We start from the raw sequence: 20,606 nt of genomic DNA on the forward strand, positions 1-20,606 counted from the left end.
GAAATCTCTAATTAAGCTCATGAATATTCAACCGCCCGGTCCCAAAGTTAAGACAAACAAAATGGCTTGTACTCTGACGCGCCGTATATACGTACCTGGGAACAGGCTGCAGTCCCTGATGGTAAATTTAATTTCTATATAAATCCTGTTTGCCTCCCCCCTATCGATGAACGGCGTCCACAGCCAGTTATTGGCGTTGCTGTAGGCGACGTCGCAGACGACATACGATCGCCAATTAATGCCCTTTTGGAAGTTGGTGAACGACTCCTCTACCCACTGGAACGAAACGAAATACAAAATCAACGTTTGTCGTGGAACCGAAAGAGATTTTTGAAATTGTTTATAGGTGATTTGCCAAGGCGCACCCCAAATGTCTAATTTAACAACCACGGAATAATGGCGCCGGCAATGCGGATTATTATTCTTAAGTAAAAAAAAATGCAGTGTGGATAGAAAAGTTTGGTACATTTGAGCAATTACTTAATTAATGAATTTTAACCTCGACACCTCTTCAATGTCTCAGATGCAGTTTAAACGATATATCAAATATTCCATTATTAGGACTTATAGTGTGACTTAGCAGTGTATGAGTGTTAAATATCTTCCTCTTTCTGTATAATGTTCTAAATCCGACTTATGTTTGTTTTGTATAAATCCACCTATTTGAACTAACATTGTGGTTGCTATTTTTTTTTGGTACTAAGTACTGTAAGCGACCCAAACTTGTAATAAATAAATAAATTACCGGATTTTTTCTTACAACCGTTCAATGGGTCATTTTGGGTGCGAAAATTCCACTAATAAAAACACACTGTATAGAATATTAATAATAAAATATTTATTTGTTTACATAACATGTAATAGACTCCCTGGAGTAGCCGAATTATAGGGAAATGTCAACTACAAAAAACAAATTACATTACATTGCAGTACAAGGAAAGGTTGTTTATATAAACAGATAATAACGCTAAAGACAAATAATAAAGCCGATGAGACGCGAAGTAAAAGTTTCTAGTAAAGCCTTGTAAAAATCGAGACACTAATACACAAGACTAACAGTGTAACAAAAGGGTCACCAACACAATCTTCTTCATTTCAGTGAATGCAAGCGAGTGTCTATTGACACTAAAATTTAGAACATCAATGAACTTTATTTGGATTCTTTCAGATCGATCCACGTATTTGTAATACATAAGACTCCAAACTGTGTATCTTCAGGTCTAAATTGGTAATAATTATTACAGTCCAGAAAGCAACTCTTATATTAAATAGAAATATATCAGGCAGCAAGGCTTCCATGTGTGAACATGATGATACCGCTTGACCACGTAATAGCATGAAGATGAAGATCTTTATGCACAACGTTGCTCAAAGTTGCGAACGTCAACGAAGTTCAGTACACTTTTCTGTACGAGCACAGTTATATGTTCAATTAAAAATAATCCTTAACCCGACATATACGAGGAGGTACCCATAAAAAACCGGAATTGAATTGCCGCGGGTAGAGCTTGTATAGTACACCTTTCTGCCGCTAGGTTGTGGATAGTACAACTTATTGCGGGTTCAACGCCACCTTCGTTTTAAATTTAACTTGTTTTGTTCACTTGCAGTGCCATTTTCTGTTAACGCTGTTTTTTTTTTTGTTATTTCGCTTTTTTCGATGGCAAATTTAAAAGAACCACGTGCAGCTGTGAAATTTTGTTTTCTGCTCGGTAAAGGTGCTGCTGAAACTGTTTCGATGTTAAAAACAGCTTATAAAGACTATGCGATGGGAAAAACCCAAGTGTACCAGGGGTTTGTTCGCTTCAAAAATGGCGACGAGTCAATTGATGACCGACCTCGTTCTGGACGTCCATCAACTGCTCGAATCGACGAAAATATTGTGATCACAGACCGTCGACAGACAATTGAACAATTATTAGTGGGTTGTCTTGGAACACGGTTCAGCGAATTTTAACCGAAGATTTGGGAATGAAAAGAGTTGCTGCCAAGTTTGTTCCTCGTGTTCTGACTGACATGCAAAAAGGACAACGAGTTGAAACATGTCGTGTTTTGAATCAACAGCTTGAAGCGGATCCAGATTTTCTTTCAAAGATCATTACTGGTGACGAGTCATGGTGCTATGGTTACGATCGAGAAACGAAGCAACAGTCCAGCCAATGGAAGGCGTCACTGTCTCCCCTTCCAAAAAAATGTCGTCAGGTCAAATCAAACATCAAAACGATGCTGATTTGCTTTTTCGACATCAACGGCGTAGTTCATGCAGAGTTTGTCCGTTAATCAAGCTTTTTATCTGGAAGTTTTAAGAATACTGCGCAACAGTATTCGACAAAAAACACCCGATTTGTGGCGGACCAGTCCCCTGGTTCTTTCACTACGATAATGCACCTGCACACACAGCCATTTCTGTTTTTACAGTTTTTGGCATGGTTCCTCTGTCCCATGCACCTTACTCGCCTGATCTCGCTCCGTGTGACTTTTTCTTATTTCCACGTATGAAAAGGGACATGACAGGACAGCGATTTGACAACATTGAAGAGGTCAAGAAAAAAACGAGGGATGAGCTGTCGGCTATAGCCAAAGATGAATATAAAAAAATGTTTCGAACAGTGGAAACACCACTGGAACAAATGTATTAGTTGTAATGGAGAGTATTTTGAAGGGGATAAGGTCGTTCTGCGATTTTCACATATGTCACATATGACGAGGTGAAAGGAATAAAATACTGAGGCTCATAGAGCGAGTTCGTGGCTCAAGGGCGAGAAGTTATGGTATAGTTGCTTATTCCTCAGAGCAACCAGAAACTTACTGATATAAACATACATAACCACGGATTTAGGTTTAGTTCTGATAACTAGATAGAGAGAGATATCCCCCGAAGTCAGATCCATCATTTATCTTGTTTTTTTTTTGAAAACTGTACCCCGGATTTGGAATTACATCGACTCCTCTAAATTAACTTATAAATCGACTTCGATAAATTTCCATTAGGCCATATGACGCATGGCGTCCCCCGTCGAAAAATACTGCAAGATTACGGGTTTTCCCCGATACACAATAGGCGGATTATGCGAAAACAAGTTGCCCCGACTATATTCCTGGACACTTGCCGTTAATTTTGATTCAACGCCGCCGTTCCGGTGGGGTGATTACACCGCCGCGCGGGAGGCGGGGGTGCCTTTTGATTATGAACGCGGTCCGGTTTTATCGCCCGTTTGGGATTTGGATGTTGCGAAAATGAAATCCCACTTCTGATTTTAATGCGAATGCGGTACAAAAAAAAAATCCGCTCGAATCGGTAAAATAGAAAGTAATGGCTGCTTAGAATTTCAGATGCGTCGTCTGCCATTTGTTTCGTGTTGGCTTTTTGCTAAGAGCTCGCCGTAGTTAAGTTTTTCCTCCGCACTTGGCCGGGTAATGTAATAAATGAAAATTACATTAATCAACAGACGGCGAAAAACGACGACGCTATGGAGGCGGCGGCGGCGGCGGCGGCGTCGTGCCACCCGCTTTCGGAGAAGGGGGGGAAATACATTGCTTTGAGAAGACATCGAACATGTTTAATTGCGTAATATCAAAAATGCATCGACTTTCAATAATATGGCCGAAAGATTATTGGGCATTAAAATCGCATTGAAAATGTTTTTGACAGAGGTATAAATGTAATTGTTTCAAGTGCCTTCTATCGCCATTTCAAAAATTAGAACAATATTCCATTAAAAAGCCCTAGAAACAGGCCGCTCAGCATTTTACTCTTTTTGAAAAACAAAGGATTCTTCTAACAGATATTAGACCAGTTGAATTTCTATCAAATACATCTCGCGAGAGTCATGACAAATAAGTGTTAAGGTTGTTTTTAACACCAATTCTGTCTAGTTTGACTCGATATCGAGGTTAGACCTTTATCGGCAAAGTCTATATTGCGAAGTAAATTTAAAGCAAATGTTAGGTCAGCAAATAGTGCTAACGCTCCAGAATTAATAAGTATTATTTAGGTTGACATCACCATATCATTCATTGGATAAACATTTCACTTCTTACTTGCAAGACAGAAAGCAATGTGTTGGATCCCGTAGAGAATGTTCCGATATTAAAGTAATATTTTTCGCAATAACTTTTTTGTTTATTAGTCGACCCACTAGAATCACAGTCCATTTGCAATGGGCGCAAATTTTCTATGAAACAGTTTCGGCTGCAGATCCAAAAAAAAAAAATTTTTTTTTACAAATAACTGTAGAGCAAATAGTTGCCCAGCTTGCAAAACGAAACATTGAATACCAATTCGTTCGTAGAGTTCTCCAACCGATATACCGTTTTTACAACTTTTATGCTTTGATTTTGGAATGGAATTCATTCATATTAGGTAGGTAGTCAAATTATAAGAAGTAGTTGTGATGTTTAAATAATAAATAAAACATCCCGTATTATTTCCGCGAAAAATTATTACGTTGATTGATCAACATGTAGCATATTTATGTTTTGGATCACACGACCTGCTAAATTATAAATTTAAATTAATAAATAGTTCCTTTGAATTTTAGACATCTGCTAAACTTAATAAATCGAGTTTTTTCGGAAACAATTGATTTGTGGGGGTCGGTGACATCAGAGTATGCTGTCAGTTGTACTTACTGTTATTCAATTGTTTTTCAACACTCAGTGTGTCATTTTTATCAAGGTATATACATTTTACTACAATTTGGTAGAAATGGACCAAAGACTCGGATACATTTGCCTGTTCCTGCAAAAATTATAATTTTAAATGTTTCTTAAATCGACATCTAGGGCAAGTGGAGCCATAATATCAACGTCCGAGATGGCTAAAACACCGTATGTCACAGTACGTGACATAGTTGTGAATAGTGTCCAAGAAAGAAGAATGCGGAAAGACCGTGGGGTCCCAAAAAGTCTACTTGACGTCCACCATGCCTGATGAGTATTAGAAGAATATTGTTTTAACAATTAAAACTTTACGTGAAGAGTAACTATGGCCAAGAGACTTTGTGTAACTGCGAATCTATTTATTGAGGGTGAGAAAGAGAAACCCAAGCGAGGTGGGCATGCGGTTAGACCTTCATAAAAATTTGCCAAAGTTAAATACCGGACTATGTCGTAAAAAAGTATATCGTTCGGAGAACTCTACCATTATGGTCAAATCCATTGTCCAGTCTAATACTCCTTGTCGGTTTACCGCGTAGCGACCTTGAAGCATTTCTACGGCTGTTTATCTGTCAGAACTGTGAATATGGTTAACGACGCTGTTCCCGAACAGAATCTGGTTCGCAGCGTTTCGGCTCGTTTGAAATCGACATCGTAACAGGTTTATGGCCCGATATTTATCGCCTTACGAGGCCGCGACATTTGCGAAAGTTTATAAATTTTCATTAATAACAACCAATAACGCAAGTTAGTCAATTATTTAGCTCAATATTTACGCAGTCGTACGGGCACTGGCTGCACTACATTTTATTACGTACCTCGCGTTTTTTTTTTTCATTTAAATATATTATATTTACTTTTGCCGCAATCCGTTTGACGTGTCGCTAACGTATCGCTGCGTTTATGGGGTAATTAACAAATATCGCGTTTATATTATTTATTAAAACGGGGCGTACGTATTACACCGGCTTCCGGGCGTAATTCGCTTTTGCAGAAAGATTTATTGACTTAAACAATGCGACAACCGACAAGCAATGATAATTTCCATCTTTTTTTTTTTTCAGATGTTAATACCGTCTCGGTGTGCCGATCGTGAATGGTATTTCCATCACTAGGGTTGTAGAAAAAAATTCATATTTATGGAAAATTTGCATTGGATTCTGTACCTGCTTATATACTGTTTGAGGAGGGACATGGACATTGTCTCAGTTAAAATTGTTTGGTTGTTTTGAGATTTCTATCGATTGAAGATATTCTTAGAGATGGATCATATCGCCAACTTAAAAAAGGTCTTACGTCATCCAAGGAATGCTACCTTAAATCTGTTAGTAAGGATTCTACTCTATCAGACCCTTCACGACTCTAAAATTCCTCGTCTCTACGGATTCCCTAAGATTCAAAAACTAGGATTATCCCTTCTACCTATCGTCAGCACCATTGGTACTCTAGCAAAATATCTACCTTCTTTCCTTTCACTTCAGTGAACAATTGAAAAGCAAAAGCAATGTCTGCATATTCTTGTGGCAATAACTAGGAAACAGATAGAGATATCAACATGCACTGTAAATATTTTTTTGTTATTCTTATTCTTTTACGTTTTTACTTTACCCCTCCATCCCACTTATATCGTGGAAATAATCACGCATATTACCAGCTATTTCCCTTGTTCAACTTCCTTCATAGTAATTTTTTTCAAAAGTTCTGCCATTGCATCATCTAAGAAGAGCTTTTTGAAGTGTTCCCGATCCAAAAATATTATATGTATGTGAAGGAGCAGACGTAAGCGAATTGTCACTTTAAAAACTTGGTGCGCAGTATGCTCGTCATTGTTAAGCAAACCCAACAGTTTTCAAGTTTTTCAAAAATCTTCCTTGAGCTTTAGTTTTAAAAGAATCTACAACAGAACAGAAAGTTTCATTTTGTGTTTGTTCGTGAACGATTGGGTGCTGGAAAGGAAGCAACTTGTGCGGACTTTGTACGATGTGAAACTGGAGCAAGAATGGTTCCGTGGAAAACATCTACGTGGGTGGTAGCAGGATCACTACCCATAATCAATCTACTTGCAATTAAAAAATTTGATGCGGTTTCGCGGCCCCATGTTACTCGGTGATTTCGTTCATCTCAGATGCATTCGGCAAAAGTTGGTGTGGAGCAATTACAATTTTATCGGCACTTAAAATAAAGTTCTTAACTACCAACGCGATTTAGATTAAAACAATTAGTTTTAATTGACGAAGATTGCGTGCGGATGTGTAAAAGGCAAAATGGCCTATAAAAGTTTATCGCTATATTACGTAACATGGAGAGGAAGGGCGTGCATACGAGCCAGCGGACTGGCCTGATTTAAAAGAAATTCACTTTTGGTCGGAATAAAAATCAGGTTGAAAAATGTCAATATATCGTACCAGAAACAGAAAGACAGATAGATAGATAGATAGATAGTTTTATTCACAAAGCCCAGTATGTATACAGTGGATGTTTCGTCAGGAAATGGAATGGAAAGATACATGGAATTATGTATATAAACCATACGATAACACACGTTTAACAGTACAGTATAGAACAGTTACAAACGGATATACAAACAGTACAAACATATTGACAAAATGTAGAGAAAATATCACTAAACTCATCAGGGCACTCCTGTAATAAATATATGTTTCAAATTCTTTCAGGTCCTAGAAAGCATTGGTTGACAGAAGCTTTCTGATGCACTTTTTAAATTGTCTTGTAGATAATGCTTTTATGCTTGTAGGAAGCAAATTATAGTAATAATAAGCACCGAGTGCCCTGCGTTGACATGGGCAAGATTGGGAGTCTTCGGAACGGCCCTGATCGATCCGGATTCAGTGCACGGTATTGGGCTAAAGGAGTTGCTGACCTTCTACAGGAGGGGCGGCATTCTGGACGCCCTCTAGAGCGGCCTGGGGGCACAACGGGCCCATCTGGTGGCCTAAGTGCTTGGACGCCCGCGAGGGCGCCCCCCAATAGTAATAAGGTCCTGCGTAATTTAGCGACTTTTTGTAGAACGTGTGGTTCACTCTTGACTTTGGAAGGTGTGTTTCTTGTGAGAGCCTTTATTTTTATGAACGATGATGAATAATTTAAATAAATATATGCAAGGGGGCAGTCTGAAAATCAGCCCATGTATCCTTTTTTGCTGAATGAACACCCTCTCCGCATCACTCGCTTGTCCCCAGTTTACGATATTATACGAAATAGACGAGTATGCTGAGGCGTAATAGAAAGTCAACAAGGATCATGCAAAGAAAGAATCTCTGATTGTTAACATTGCAAAAAACGTTTTGTTCAGTTTATTACAAACACTATCTATGTCGTAGTAGTAGTAGTAAGATCCGAGAAACTTTGTTGTGTGGTTTAATTCCACGCGTGAACCCGCAAAGCTGAACGTTAGGTTAGTCAGAGGTTTAACATACCGACCAGTGAATTCGATCTCAACTGCTTTTTTTTTTAAATTTATGATCAAATGATTCTGTTTGCAAAAATCAACAAACTGTGCGCACAACACTAGAGAACCTATTGATCAGCTCCTGTGCCTCCCTTCCGGAGACGAAGATGGACGTGTCATCCGCGTACATAAAAACGCGGCAGTTGCTATTGAGGAACTGTCGTCTACAACAACTCTTTGTTCGCAACCGATCATCGCATTGAAATTTATATTTTGTGAGTAGTGTTTAAAAGTTATTGCCTGGGCTAGATGATCTGATATTCTTAAGTTAAGCTGACTAAAGACGGAGTTTTCGATTTTTCGATGTTTACGGAACACAAGGTGATTCATAGCCAAACACCCTGTATCAACACGCTTACAGGTTAAAGGCTTATATCGTATCCGAAGCCCATGTGCATTCCGGTTGAAATCAAACAGAGCGGGTTTTTTACTATCAATCGCCATGTTCTACGCCGTACAGCGTTTTTATCGGGCTACGATTTACAATGTACCCCGACGGAATGGAAAGTATATACATGTCAGCGGCGATTAATTTTGTAGGTTTTTACAACATTTTAACCGGCCTATTGAGTTCGCGCACGCAGGTGCACGTAGAATGGATATTTTTAATCCTACATTTTAATGATTATCCCGTTGTTACGTCGATTGCGCCATTTTGTTTTAAAACGATTACGCGGTTAGAAAATGCCGCACCAGATGCTGTTCGGTAGGTTTCTGAAATACAATGAATGGTTACTTAAGCTTTATATATTTTTTACAAATCCAATGCAAACGAAAAGTCGCAAAACCGCCATATTGCTTCAGTGACGTCAACAGTGAAATGTTAGGATAGTATTTTAGAGATTACAGCAAAAGAACATTAGGCAGAAAAACACAGAGAAAAAAGATTGCTGTTAACCATGCACCAACCATCCATACACGAGTGCCAAATTAGATTTAAAGATGTTTTTCAAACATTGCCAGCCCCATTAAGGGGATCTTGCCGTGGGCACCAGGACATGAAGGCCACTAAAATAACGAAGCTAGTTCGAGGAATATGATAGGACCAGATCCGTCAACCATTAAAAGAATAGAATTCTGGCATTGGCGAATGATGAAATTCCTTAGTTTCACAGCTTAACTAAAACAGTTTCATCTAAGCTCTGCAGAAGTCAAAATGCAGGAAGAATCCATAGAAAAAACATCAACAACATTTGTGACTATTACGAAATTTAAATAATAAGTATTTTCGACATTATACAGGGTGCTTCAAAAAAATGTATACACACTTTAAACTATTGTAGTTTTCCCGCTCTACAAGGCTAATGTTATATTTCTTCGCCAGGTGCCAGCATAATCGTCCCTCTATGTTATATTATCAGTTGGAATTTGTAATATCAACATGGGGAACGTACGTTTGAGTTTTGAAAAACGTAAGCAGGTTATTAAGTGGTACTGGAAGTTTGAGAATGTAAATGAAGTTCAAAGACAGTGGAGAAGGGAGTATGATACAGAACCACCTTCAAGATTAACAATTACACGCATACGAGACAAATTCGGAGTTCATGGAACAGTGTGTGATGTGCATAAAGGTCATTCAGGTCGGCCTCGAACAGCTACAAGTGATGAGTCATCAACGGCAGTCTTGGAACTGTTTCAACGCTCTCCTAACAAATCTTCAAGGCAAGGGGGACGTGAAAGTGATGTAAGTGCTAGCAGCGTGCTACACATTCTGAAGAGAGGCAGGTATCGTGTTTACATTCCAAGGCTGGTGCAACAGCTAAATGACGACGATCCAGATCGAAGGTTGCAATTTTGTGGATGGATTCAGGAGATGGTGATACGTGAACCGGGATTTATGGGTAGCATCATTTGGTCGGATGAAGCCCAATTCAAACTTAATGGAACTGTCAATAGGCACAATTGTGTTTACTGGGGTGAAGAAAATCCTCACATTACAATTGTCTTCAAGGGGACTCATTGGACCTTTTCGATTTGAAGGCGCTGTAACTGGTATTAATTACCTAACAATGCTTGCTGATTGCATACATATTTCCTGCCATTCGTGCATTATACGGTAATGATGATTTTTATTTTCAACAAGATGGTGTTCCGCCGCACTATCACAGGGACGTACGAGCTTACCTGGATCAAAATTTGTCGGACCGGTGGATAGGACGCAGGGGGCCAATCGAGTTTCCAGCACGCTCTCCAGAACTTAAACCACTGGATTTCTTCTTGTGGGGCACAGTAAAAGATGAGGTGTACAAACGTAAACCACGTAACCTAGACATTCTTTGGAATGAGATTCAAGCAGTGTGTAGAGAAATCTCATTGGACGTTTTGATACGATGTACAGAATCAGTGGTGACTCGTGCTCAGAATTGTATTGATGCTGCAGGTCACCAATTTGAACAGTATTAACATTTGTTATTATGTTTCATTTACAATGGACTTTCAGCTTTCTATTTTCCTGAAATTTAACTTTGTAGAACGGTAAATAAATTTTCTATGGAAGTTCAAAGTGTGTATACATTTTTTTGAAGCACCCTGTATATGTTATTTATTTATCTAGTTGAAAACCCCTACTACCTAATGGCAGTAGTAAAATGCCTTAGTTATCCTCTTCAATAATATTCAACTGAATAGGCTACTCCTTTTTTAGTTATAGTGTATGCCATTAGAATATTGTTATTTCATATCCCTTTGAGGTTAGAATTTAATATTGATGTACTTATTGAAGAGATCGCCATATAGCAACGAGTAACCATTATGAAGGAGATGCAATTATTGGCATGTGATGTCATGCATGCGTAAAGCTTAAGAAAAACCACAAAAATTCAAACTAATCGCCGGGAAAACGTACAATCAATATGTATATTAATAAATATCATACGTTTACCACAGTTAAACGGCTCCATCTATTATTTGGTATTCCTCTGCCCGGCTGTTTATTCGATAAATAAAATTTATCCCGGCGTGAGCCAAATCCCAGACCAAATAAACCCCTGACGTTAAAATGACGTACAATAAATACCCGTCTCCTGTTAATGAACAAACCCCAATATTATCACGAAGGTCATTCTCGCCCCTCGCTCGTACCGGAGGAGGTCAAATTCAAATAAATAACTGTCAATTTGTCAGACTTTTTCCTCTATGTCGCTTCCTTTCATTGTTCAAATATTATTGCAACCCGAGAGAAATATCGTACATACAGAGCACGTATCGCCGAACCGGAGTTAATTTTCTTTTTTCCCCTACACCTCCCCCCCCCGTTCCAAACCCGTGGCCGCTAGGAATCTAAACAGGGGCGGTCTAGTCCCAGACTAGCTGTTTACAAGGTGTTCCATAAAAGTAGGATTGAACTTTATAACAATGTTTGTTTGTTAAATGGGTTATATTATATTATATTGCTGAGTTTTTCAAATAAACAATTTATATTCTATATATAATAATAATACAGGCTACACCCTAATTGCGAGCCTGCGAATCCATACGATTTTCCGTTTCCTGCGGAACTGCGGAGGGTGAAAAGTGAAGTTCCGATTATCTGTAAATAGACGAAGGGTCGAACAACGTACGAAATTGTGTAAAAACTTGTTCAGGGGTGGGATGAAAGGGTCCACCGAATCGAATAGTTTCATTTGCTCTCGGATTTTAAGATTTGAGAACAGTCACGACATAGTAACCATAAACAAATGTACCTCCGAGCTTTTGGTGATAGGATACATTCTCAAACATGGCGGACTACTGATTTAAGAGATCGAAATAAGAAAACCACTTGATATGAACATGCTCTAAAGATGTTTACTAGAGAATGTCGAGGAAATTCAAGGGCGGATTCTGCATCTATGTAAATGTGAGTCATCATCATCATCATCATCTCATTGGCGTTTTTGAAATGTTTCGAAAACGATATGCTTGGGTACAGGCTCGTGTTTCTTTAGAGGTCTAACGTCACTTAATTTGAAGCCATTTTTTTTTAATTTTTCACGATTCAGATTCGATAGTAAGTGTCAGAAGAAATATTACGAGTACTCTTCGCGCAATCAGTGCACTCGCTCCACCTATAAACTAAATATTTTTTATATACTGCATAAATGCAGCAAGAATGGGAAAATAATTAAGAAAAACATAAAAATAAAGTTTTTTCTCAGCTTCAGATTTACGATGGGTCAATTGGTCTGGGAAGTATCGGCAAAAAACGGCAGATTTCGTTTTTCACCAGTAAATCCAAAACGGTTCAATTGACAGATGTCAAAAGTTGACATTATTTTTTTTTTAAGTCAAGTAAGATACCATGTATGACGGTCTCGATAGTCTTTTGTCAAATCGCCTTAACATTCATTTTTCTTATGGCCGCCATATTGGATTATTAGTTTTTTGGAAACGGCGTAAAATTTTCAAGTTCACAAAACATTTTATCACACTTCGTAAAGTTAGGTCTTGATTATTTTATATAAGTAGGTCTTGACTTATTTGTCACCTTTTCTTTAAGGAAAATTCTGACTATGAAGTTAAATAATTCAAAATATCAAAGTTGTGTTTTAAAGTAGGACGTTTTCTCTCATTAAAATCATAAATATAACAAGCAAATTGTTAAAACCTGTTGAAAATGACCGGTATTCCCTATTCAAATGAAGAAAAAGTTGACAGGTTAGATGTTAGATATATCCTGAACACCCTAGAATCCGATACGCTGAAAATGAAGATCGCGGCAGAAACATTTTACAAGCTATCAACTAAAACCCTAGTGAATTGGTAAGAACGAACTATAGAACGGGAAAATGGTGTGCGAAAATGAACGGTCCAGAAAGTATTAAATATGAAGGAGTTTCATCCATACAAATCCACAGTAGTTCACGAGAAAACTGATTTTCATGAAGTAAATTATATATTGTGATTCGATGAGAGTAGGTAGGTTGACGGATTGTGGTGTATTTAATAAGCACCGGGCTCTGGGAAGTCCTCACGAAGTGGCAGACCGACAGACGTGTACAGACTAGATTTGAAATTCATGTTTGGTGTTGATTGGTATATCGTTGGATCATTATTATTCATCATGGCAGGAAATCGTCTTATAGAGCTATCTCTGATTGACTACAGCTTTAGCGGACAAATATACCTGGAGCTTGCTCGAAACCAAATTGTACAGGGTGTATTACCTAAAGTTTTATGAAAGAATTATTTCATTAAATGGTTCAATGTCTTTGCCTCCCAGATCCCCTGAATTTTCACTGTTGGAATTCCTCCTCTGGAGTTACACACAGAATGAAACATTACATTTTCTGTAAACTGTTTCCGTTGTGATTTTCTTTTTCAATTTGTATCGAACTTGTAAGTTGTTCAAGAATGAATTAAATTTACGACTTTTCTGACGTTTTCTTGAAAAAAAAACACAACCGGCAATTTACCCAAAACGTCTGATTTGTGAAGTGTGATAAAATCTTTTGTGCACTTGTGACACATCACTGAACTGGAAATTTTAATGTGTGTTGCGGGATTACAAAAGGAGTTTGGAGAGAAATATATATCTGAATAATGTCACATTTTAATTTGTTGCTGACGTTTCGCCAATCATCCTGTTGACAACTTCAGAACTTAACTGAAATTTTTCTGAACAACAACCAAATCCGCCATTTTTAAAGGCACTAAGTTTCCTCTAAAACTTTGCCCTTCCAACCTCTGCTGTAGGTATCATATCATGGGACACTTGTTTTAGACAATATAAAAAGACTTTTTCCTAAAAAAAACTCCAACGTTTAGACGTTTAGGGCATACGTTCATATTAAATTTTGTTCGTAAAATGATCTCGGTATTACGTACTTCTGTATTGACACATCAATAAGGAATCCCCTGTACGAGGATCAGCTTTAGCGGTAGGATAAAGAGAGAGAAAATACGATTCCCAGGCATTCGCAGAGGATTTTCCTTTTGGTCACAGACCAACACGTAAAAAGAAGAAATCTAACCAATAATTTTTCTCAACTAGCAAAAACGGATAGCATAGAATAAATAAAAAAATAAAATAAATAGAGAAGCGAACTTCAGTTCTTTGTTTTGTTCCTCTAATAGCCAAATGGGAAATAAAGTATTACGGTAAACGGAACAAGGAGCAGATAGGCCAAAATCCGGACGCGATTTATTTCGGAAAACATCGGGCGAAGGAATTCGGTGAATCGAAGATAAACCGCGGCGTTTTTCGTTCGGGCCTCGAGATCTTCGAAGAAGCCGAAATAAAAAAATATATATATGGCACGATAAAGATGTCGCGAGGCGTTTAGCGTATGTTAAATAGCACCCGTTCAAGATCAGTTCGCGAACGATTTCTTGCCGTCGCCCCCTCCTCCACCGCCGCTCGCTCCTATTCGGCCCAAGCGAAACAGGAAATTATTTCGTCCGCTCCATTGGTTTTATGGTTCGGAAAAAAACGGCGGATTTTTCTATATGTCGATTGGATGGATTCCGTTTACTTAGAGACCCGGCGCGCGGGTTTTTTTTCTATTAAATTGGGTTTTACGGCCACTCGGGCCTAATGGAACGGCTCGGGGTTGCGGGGGTGGTTGAACTCTGGCTGAAGAGTGCTAATTCTTCTCCTTTTGGTTTCAAGATCCATGGGAACAGCGAAGTTGCGATGCATATACACAGCGTTTCTAGACATAATTAATTTTTAAGAAGAAACACCCAAAATTATTAAAGAAAGGCTGGATGTTCTGTACGGCCAAAGTTCTCCTTCGTATTCTGTAGTGAAAGAATAGGCAAAACGTTTTCGAATGGGGCAGAAGTTCCTTGAAGATGATTCAAGAACTGGTCGACCAGTGAAGGCGATTGTGGAAGAGGTGGTATTGAGTGATCGACGTTTAAAGGTCAAGGATTTCTCAGAAATTACTAAGCTTGCTGATACAAGTGTTCGTCGATTCCTGAACACCGTGTCGAATGTGCGTCTTTTTCGGAACTCTGTGGGTGTGGTGTGATAGAAACTATTGTGACGGGAGATGAAACTATTATGACCCTCTATCATCTATCAGAGTCTGCCAGTCAACAAAAAAGGTGATGGCCACGATCTTTCGGGATTGTGAAGGAATTCTTTTGATAGATTTCAAAGAAACTAATACCACTGTCAATGGTAAATATTACGCAACATTATTACATAAATTGCGAGACTGCATACGCGTAAAACGTCGAGGAAAACTGCACGATAATGCACCTGTCCATACTGCTGGTGTTGCACAAGCTGCCATTTTAGAGTGTGGGTTCCAAAAGATAGATCATCCTCCCTATAGTCCAGATATGAACCCCAGCGACTCTTATCTGTTTGGATATTTGAAAAAGGGATTGAGTTGTTAATAAAGTGTATTGAAGTTAAGGAGGATTATATTGAGAAATAATAAAAAAATTGTTACTCTACTTTGTTTTTTTCTATAAATCATTCATGTAAGAACTTGCAGCCTAATATTGGATATTGCCTTAACAACACAACAAATTGTTATGCACGAAGTCCTAAAGCTTTAGCCATTTTAGAGAATGCCCAAGGAGCAGTCTCCTAATGACGTCATCCATATCAAAAGCAAAAAGAATTTTGTTTCGTGTAGGTGGTCTAGATTTTTTCTGGATTGATATTTAGAAATAGTATGTCGCAACATCCGTTGAAGATTTCGTCAATTTCTGGAGATCACTCTTAATAAATGCCGTGAAGATATTGTTAAAAATGCAAATGAAATCGATCCCGTGGAATTATACCAATTAACGCTAATTACGTAACGGTTAGGGTTCGACGTTTTTTTAATAGCTGTTAAGAATCCCATAAGGATATGCAACTGCGTATGTTATTTTAAATGCGCTTTTTACGGATTTCACGCAACCAGTTTTAGAAAATCGAGGAAAACGACGAAAGATTCTCTCTCTCTCTCTCTATTCCTTAACGCGCCATTTAGAATCGACCAATTACCTCGGCCAAATTACGGGGGTCCCACTCTAATAACGAGCTTTTGCGCCGAGTTTCCGATGAATTCAGAATTTGGACCGTTTATTTTACATCACAGCTTTAATAACCAATGACGCAATGACTTGTACTTTACGAGAAAAAAAGAAACAAAGATTCATCAAATCATTTGACGAAAAACGCGAACAAAAGCAAAATGGCGTGATTGCATATCGCGTGATTGGCCGCAATTATTCACATCGTTGTCAATTTCGTATTTAACGGTCGATTTTTGTTTTCCCATCTTGGAATTGGCTCGAACCAATCCAATCGTTATAAAAACGTCAACGTTCGACTCTGAAAAGTTTATTGTAGTGAAGACCAAAGGGCCGTATAACTCGAAATCGCCGGTTCATATGGAGATTCCGCGAGTCCAAAATTAACGCTAGACTCAAATTGCTTCTTGTTGTCTGCGAAGAATGTTAAGAACTTTTTGAAAACTGCTCTCAAAATTATCTTTGAAAAAATGTTCCCGATAACAAGCTTTCATAGCCGCCTACTACAAAAAGCACCAAATTCAAAAAGTACAAAAACTCAAATGTGAGAGCAAAACATTTTATTTCTACTTTAATCGTGAGTGCATTCCATTATATTACATTTGCATACAAAATAATATAGATCCTATTATAATTAATATTAAAACGTACTTATTTAGGTAATTATTGTTCACTTGTATATATTTTATTTGTATATATAATATGGGTTTATTATACCCAAATAAATATAATATGTTATTTAATTTTCATATTTTTAAAACACCTAATGGTCCGGCCTACAATGACGACTGCTCGCGTGTTTGCCGTCAAAAGAGTTGATGGTATACTTTGAGACATACCATACCATAATCTCAAAAAAATTTGCTCTTCGTGCAGCCTGTAATCTGCGTATTGCGACAGTCATAATTTATTTTGATACCGAGAACTACCAAACAATTTTCACGCAAACTGTAAAGAAACGATGAAATGTAAAAAGTTTTGGTCAGACGCGAACACCCCAGTGATTTTGCTACCTGCGCGCAGGTGTTATCGCTCGGTCAGATCAGCGATAACTGCGAGGTCGACCACGAACGGCATTTAAAAAATTTGACTTCCTAATTAACGGAAACTCAAAACAAGAGGGCAATGAAAATTGATGCTGTCAGAGTTGTTAATGTGTAATACCTAAATTTATCTGTATCACAATTTATTATTAAACATATTAAGATTTTAAGTAGTATTTCAAACAAATGCATTTAGACTGGGGTGGAAGATTTAATTTAAAAATTATTCGTTTCTGGTTACTCTGCGGTTGATATATTGAAAACAGTGAATGAAAAAAAAAAATAGGAATATACGGAGGTGCGTCAGACGCATAACATATTATTTCCATGTATAAAGGCTACAGGATGCCTATAAATATGTAAAAAAGTTATATTTTTTATTATGGACTCCCTATACATTTCTCCATATTTGAATTTCGAACACATTTGCTACGAGTAAAAATTGTTTAAGCGATTTACTTTTGGATGCAAAGTGTCTCAAAAATTTGAAATATCATATCTCGATGTTCTTAAAATTTGTGTTTGGTAATACGTATGTTGATTTGAATTAAATAAAATACGGTGTAAAAAAATTGAAAAAATAAGATTTTGAAATGGCGAAATTTGTTTTTCAAAATTAAATTTTCATTCCGTCATATTTCACCATTTTTGAAATTAAATAGGTTCAATAGCGAACATATAAATTATTTGGCTATTTGTATACAATTATCTGTTTTAATTATTTCTAACACAAAAAAATAATTAAATATAACATCCATTTTTTGTAGTCAAGTTCAAGTGAGATGCTTACTAATTAATGGTTTAATTTTATTTCTCGCCAACATACAATGTTCTTACGTGATTATTTAATGAGGAAATGTACAACGGCCAAAAAAGTTATTAGCGTTTGCACGTTGAATATGTTTAAACGTTTTCTTTAGGCTTTAGGGTGTAGGGCTTCTCATGAGTTATCATCCATAGACCGTGAAACAAACTATAGACCAAAACGTAATTTTCCAGAAGTAACAAAAATTTGGAAACTGTTGGTTTGGAAACATTTGTTTGTACTCTTTATTCTAAAATATTTAATTATGCACTGAAAAAGCGTGAGCAAAGTGTCACTACAACAACTCGTCGCCTAATATACTATAATATGATACTGTTATAAATTAAAACAACTCAATACACAGACAGAAAATTTTCCCTGAGCTGAATTCTTTTAAGAATTCTAATTCTAATAATAAGTGAATCATTTTAATAACAAACTTTAATTACAAGAATAAAATTACGTTCTCAGTAAATTTTGCTGAAATTTTCTGCAAGCCGACATTACCAAATATATTTTATATAATTTATTCCCTGAATTAAACAATTCTGAACATCACATACGTTTATTATTAACTGAAATACAAAAATTCTCGCTTGGAATAAAACGAAAGTGAAATTAATGGGAAATTACAATATTTCCTCAAATTAAAATTTATTTTATACAAATAATTCCCTAATTCCCGGAAGCGTAATCTTTTTGACGCCAGTAACCGGTTTTTTGCACATTCCGATGGGAAACTGTGTATTAGCGCCATGTTACAGGCTGATTGTGAATGTGGATAATAGATAAATTTTTATCTGAATGACGTAATCTAATATTGCGTCTGCTCAGATGCACCTACATCGCTCCTGCTCTTGCAAATTAATATCGTAGGTTTTAGACCATCATGCACCTCAGCTTTTTATAAAGAATATTTTTTTAAATAAGAAATAGAAAAGTTGCTCATATTTTGGAAAAATTGTAAAGTTACTGTCTAGAAAATCACGGGTGACCGGTCCAAACGAGTCAAGTACCGACAAGTAGCTTCGCGTAGAACGAGACCTGAAGATAGCAAATTTGATTTTGCCAAAACGTCGACTTTCCCTACGTTTCGTTCTTCTTCTTCTTAGGGTGCCTATCCGTTGCGAATGTTGGCGATCTTCATAGTGATTCGTCTTCGTCCAAGGATTTTTCCTTGTAGGATTGTCCGCAGCAGACCGTACCTTTCTTCATTCCGCATGATGTGACCTAGGTATTCTAATTTGCGGGTTTTAATTGTGTTCATTAGTTCCAGGTGTTTTTTCACTGTTCTCGTTACTCTTGCCGTCCAGGGGATTTTTAGCATTCTCCTGTACATCCATATCTCTGGTTTCGTTGAGCGTCCAGGATTCTGCACCATATAGAAGAACGGAGAAGGAAAGGTTGATCTGGCATTTCCTATGGGTGTTTTTGTTTCCTGTGCGTTATTCCAGTCCCCATTAATGATGGTTCCCAGATATTTGTAGTGATCCACTCTTATATTATTGTTCGCAAGTTGCTCCTCCCTTATAATGTACATTAATTTTACTATGTGAGTTAAATTATTTAATTAGAACAAATGTGCTTCATTTTCGGGAACTTATATTTCGCGAACCATTGGCGGCTCGCGAACGGGGATCGTAAAAAAGCCAAAGTAAACACCGGCGGCGATTTACGGTGCCCGTTATGTCTCTCGGGGTAACAAATGAATGTGCCACACACTAACGGTGAAAAAGTAACCCCGAACCGTCTTAACATGCCGGGTCACGTACGTCGGGGGGTCGTAGGGGGAACGGGCAGTTTGAGGAAAAATAGTCCCGATGCCCGGTCGTAATCAAGAAGGATGATTAGTTGCCGTGGCAACGGCGCGTTATTTCCTCTTTTCTCCCCTAGCGATAACACAAGGAAGGGGTGCGACGACAAACGATAATTTGATTTTTATGTCTCGCCTCGCCTAAAAAGTTTTCCGAAAAAAAAAAGTTATCGCGGTTTTATGCAGATCCGGAACAGGAGGGTTGTTGTCGGTAAGTCGTTTTGGGGGAGGGGGCAATGTTAATAGGCTTAAAGTATTTTGGAGGATACCGATAGGGTACTTGGCGCGGAGATTAAAAATATCCGCCGTTACAACGATTAATGGTTCGTCTTCGATCTTTTGGCGGGTAAATTCGTTACGTTCTTGCAAAAGATCCGACTCGGCAAAGTTATATCGAACTTCCGACAAAACTCCCCGGCCAACTTCCCAATCGAGAGCCGAGATTTTAAAACTCTATTAAACTCACAAATTGAAAGCTATTGACCTTCCGAGATAAACCCCTCCGTTGAACGTTGGAAATTTTCTTTGAAGGGTATCCGGGAGGGACGTGCCCCGCGAACGGCACGAGGCGGATTTCTTCTTCCTTATGTACTTAGTTGCAGTTTCTGTTCGATTGAGTTATGGCGTTGCTTTTTTTTTTGGTCGAATACTCTATTTATTACTTATTACTTACAACACATATTTCTTGACAAAGCGTACACAACTAAAACAATGCAAATTAAAAAGAAAAATAAAAATATATTGCGCTTAAATTGCCTATCAAACATGATAACACACACACATTATTTAAAAGTAAATCGATACTTTTCGTTTTTTTAAGATACATAGTATCAAAAGTGAAAAAAGTATCTCAAATTTCGT

At 37.7% G+C, this 20,606-nt stretch overlaps 1 protein-coding gene across 5 annotated transcripts in view; it reads right to left on the minus strand.

Annotated features, from left to right (window-relative positions):
* Window positions 1–20,606, minus strand: part of LOC132706855 (ephrin type-B receptor 1-B) — a 340,303-nt gene that overhangs the window by 51,624 nt on the left and 268,073 nt on the right. For all 5 annotated transcript variants that reach the window (XM_060678452.1, XM_060678456.1, XM_060678453.1 and 2 more), the window contains exon 4: window positions 96–276. In XM_060678452.1, the coding sequence (XP_060534435.1) occupies window positions 96–276 (181 nt within the window). The remainder of the gene's footprint in view (window positions 1–95; window positions 277–20,606) is intronic.

The sequence above is a fragment of the Cylas formicarius genome, unplaced genomic scaffold, assembly GCF_029955315.1.
Source record: "Cylas formicarius isolate icCylForm1 unplaced genomic scaffold, icCylForm1.1 PGA_scaffold_8__14_contigs__length_24414737, whole genome shotgun sequence".
Lineage (NCBI taxonomy): Eukaryota > Metazoa > Arthropoda > Insecta > Coleoptera > Brentidae > Cylas > Cylas formicarius.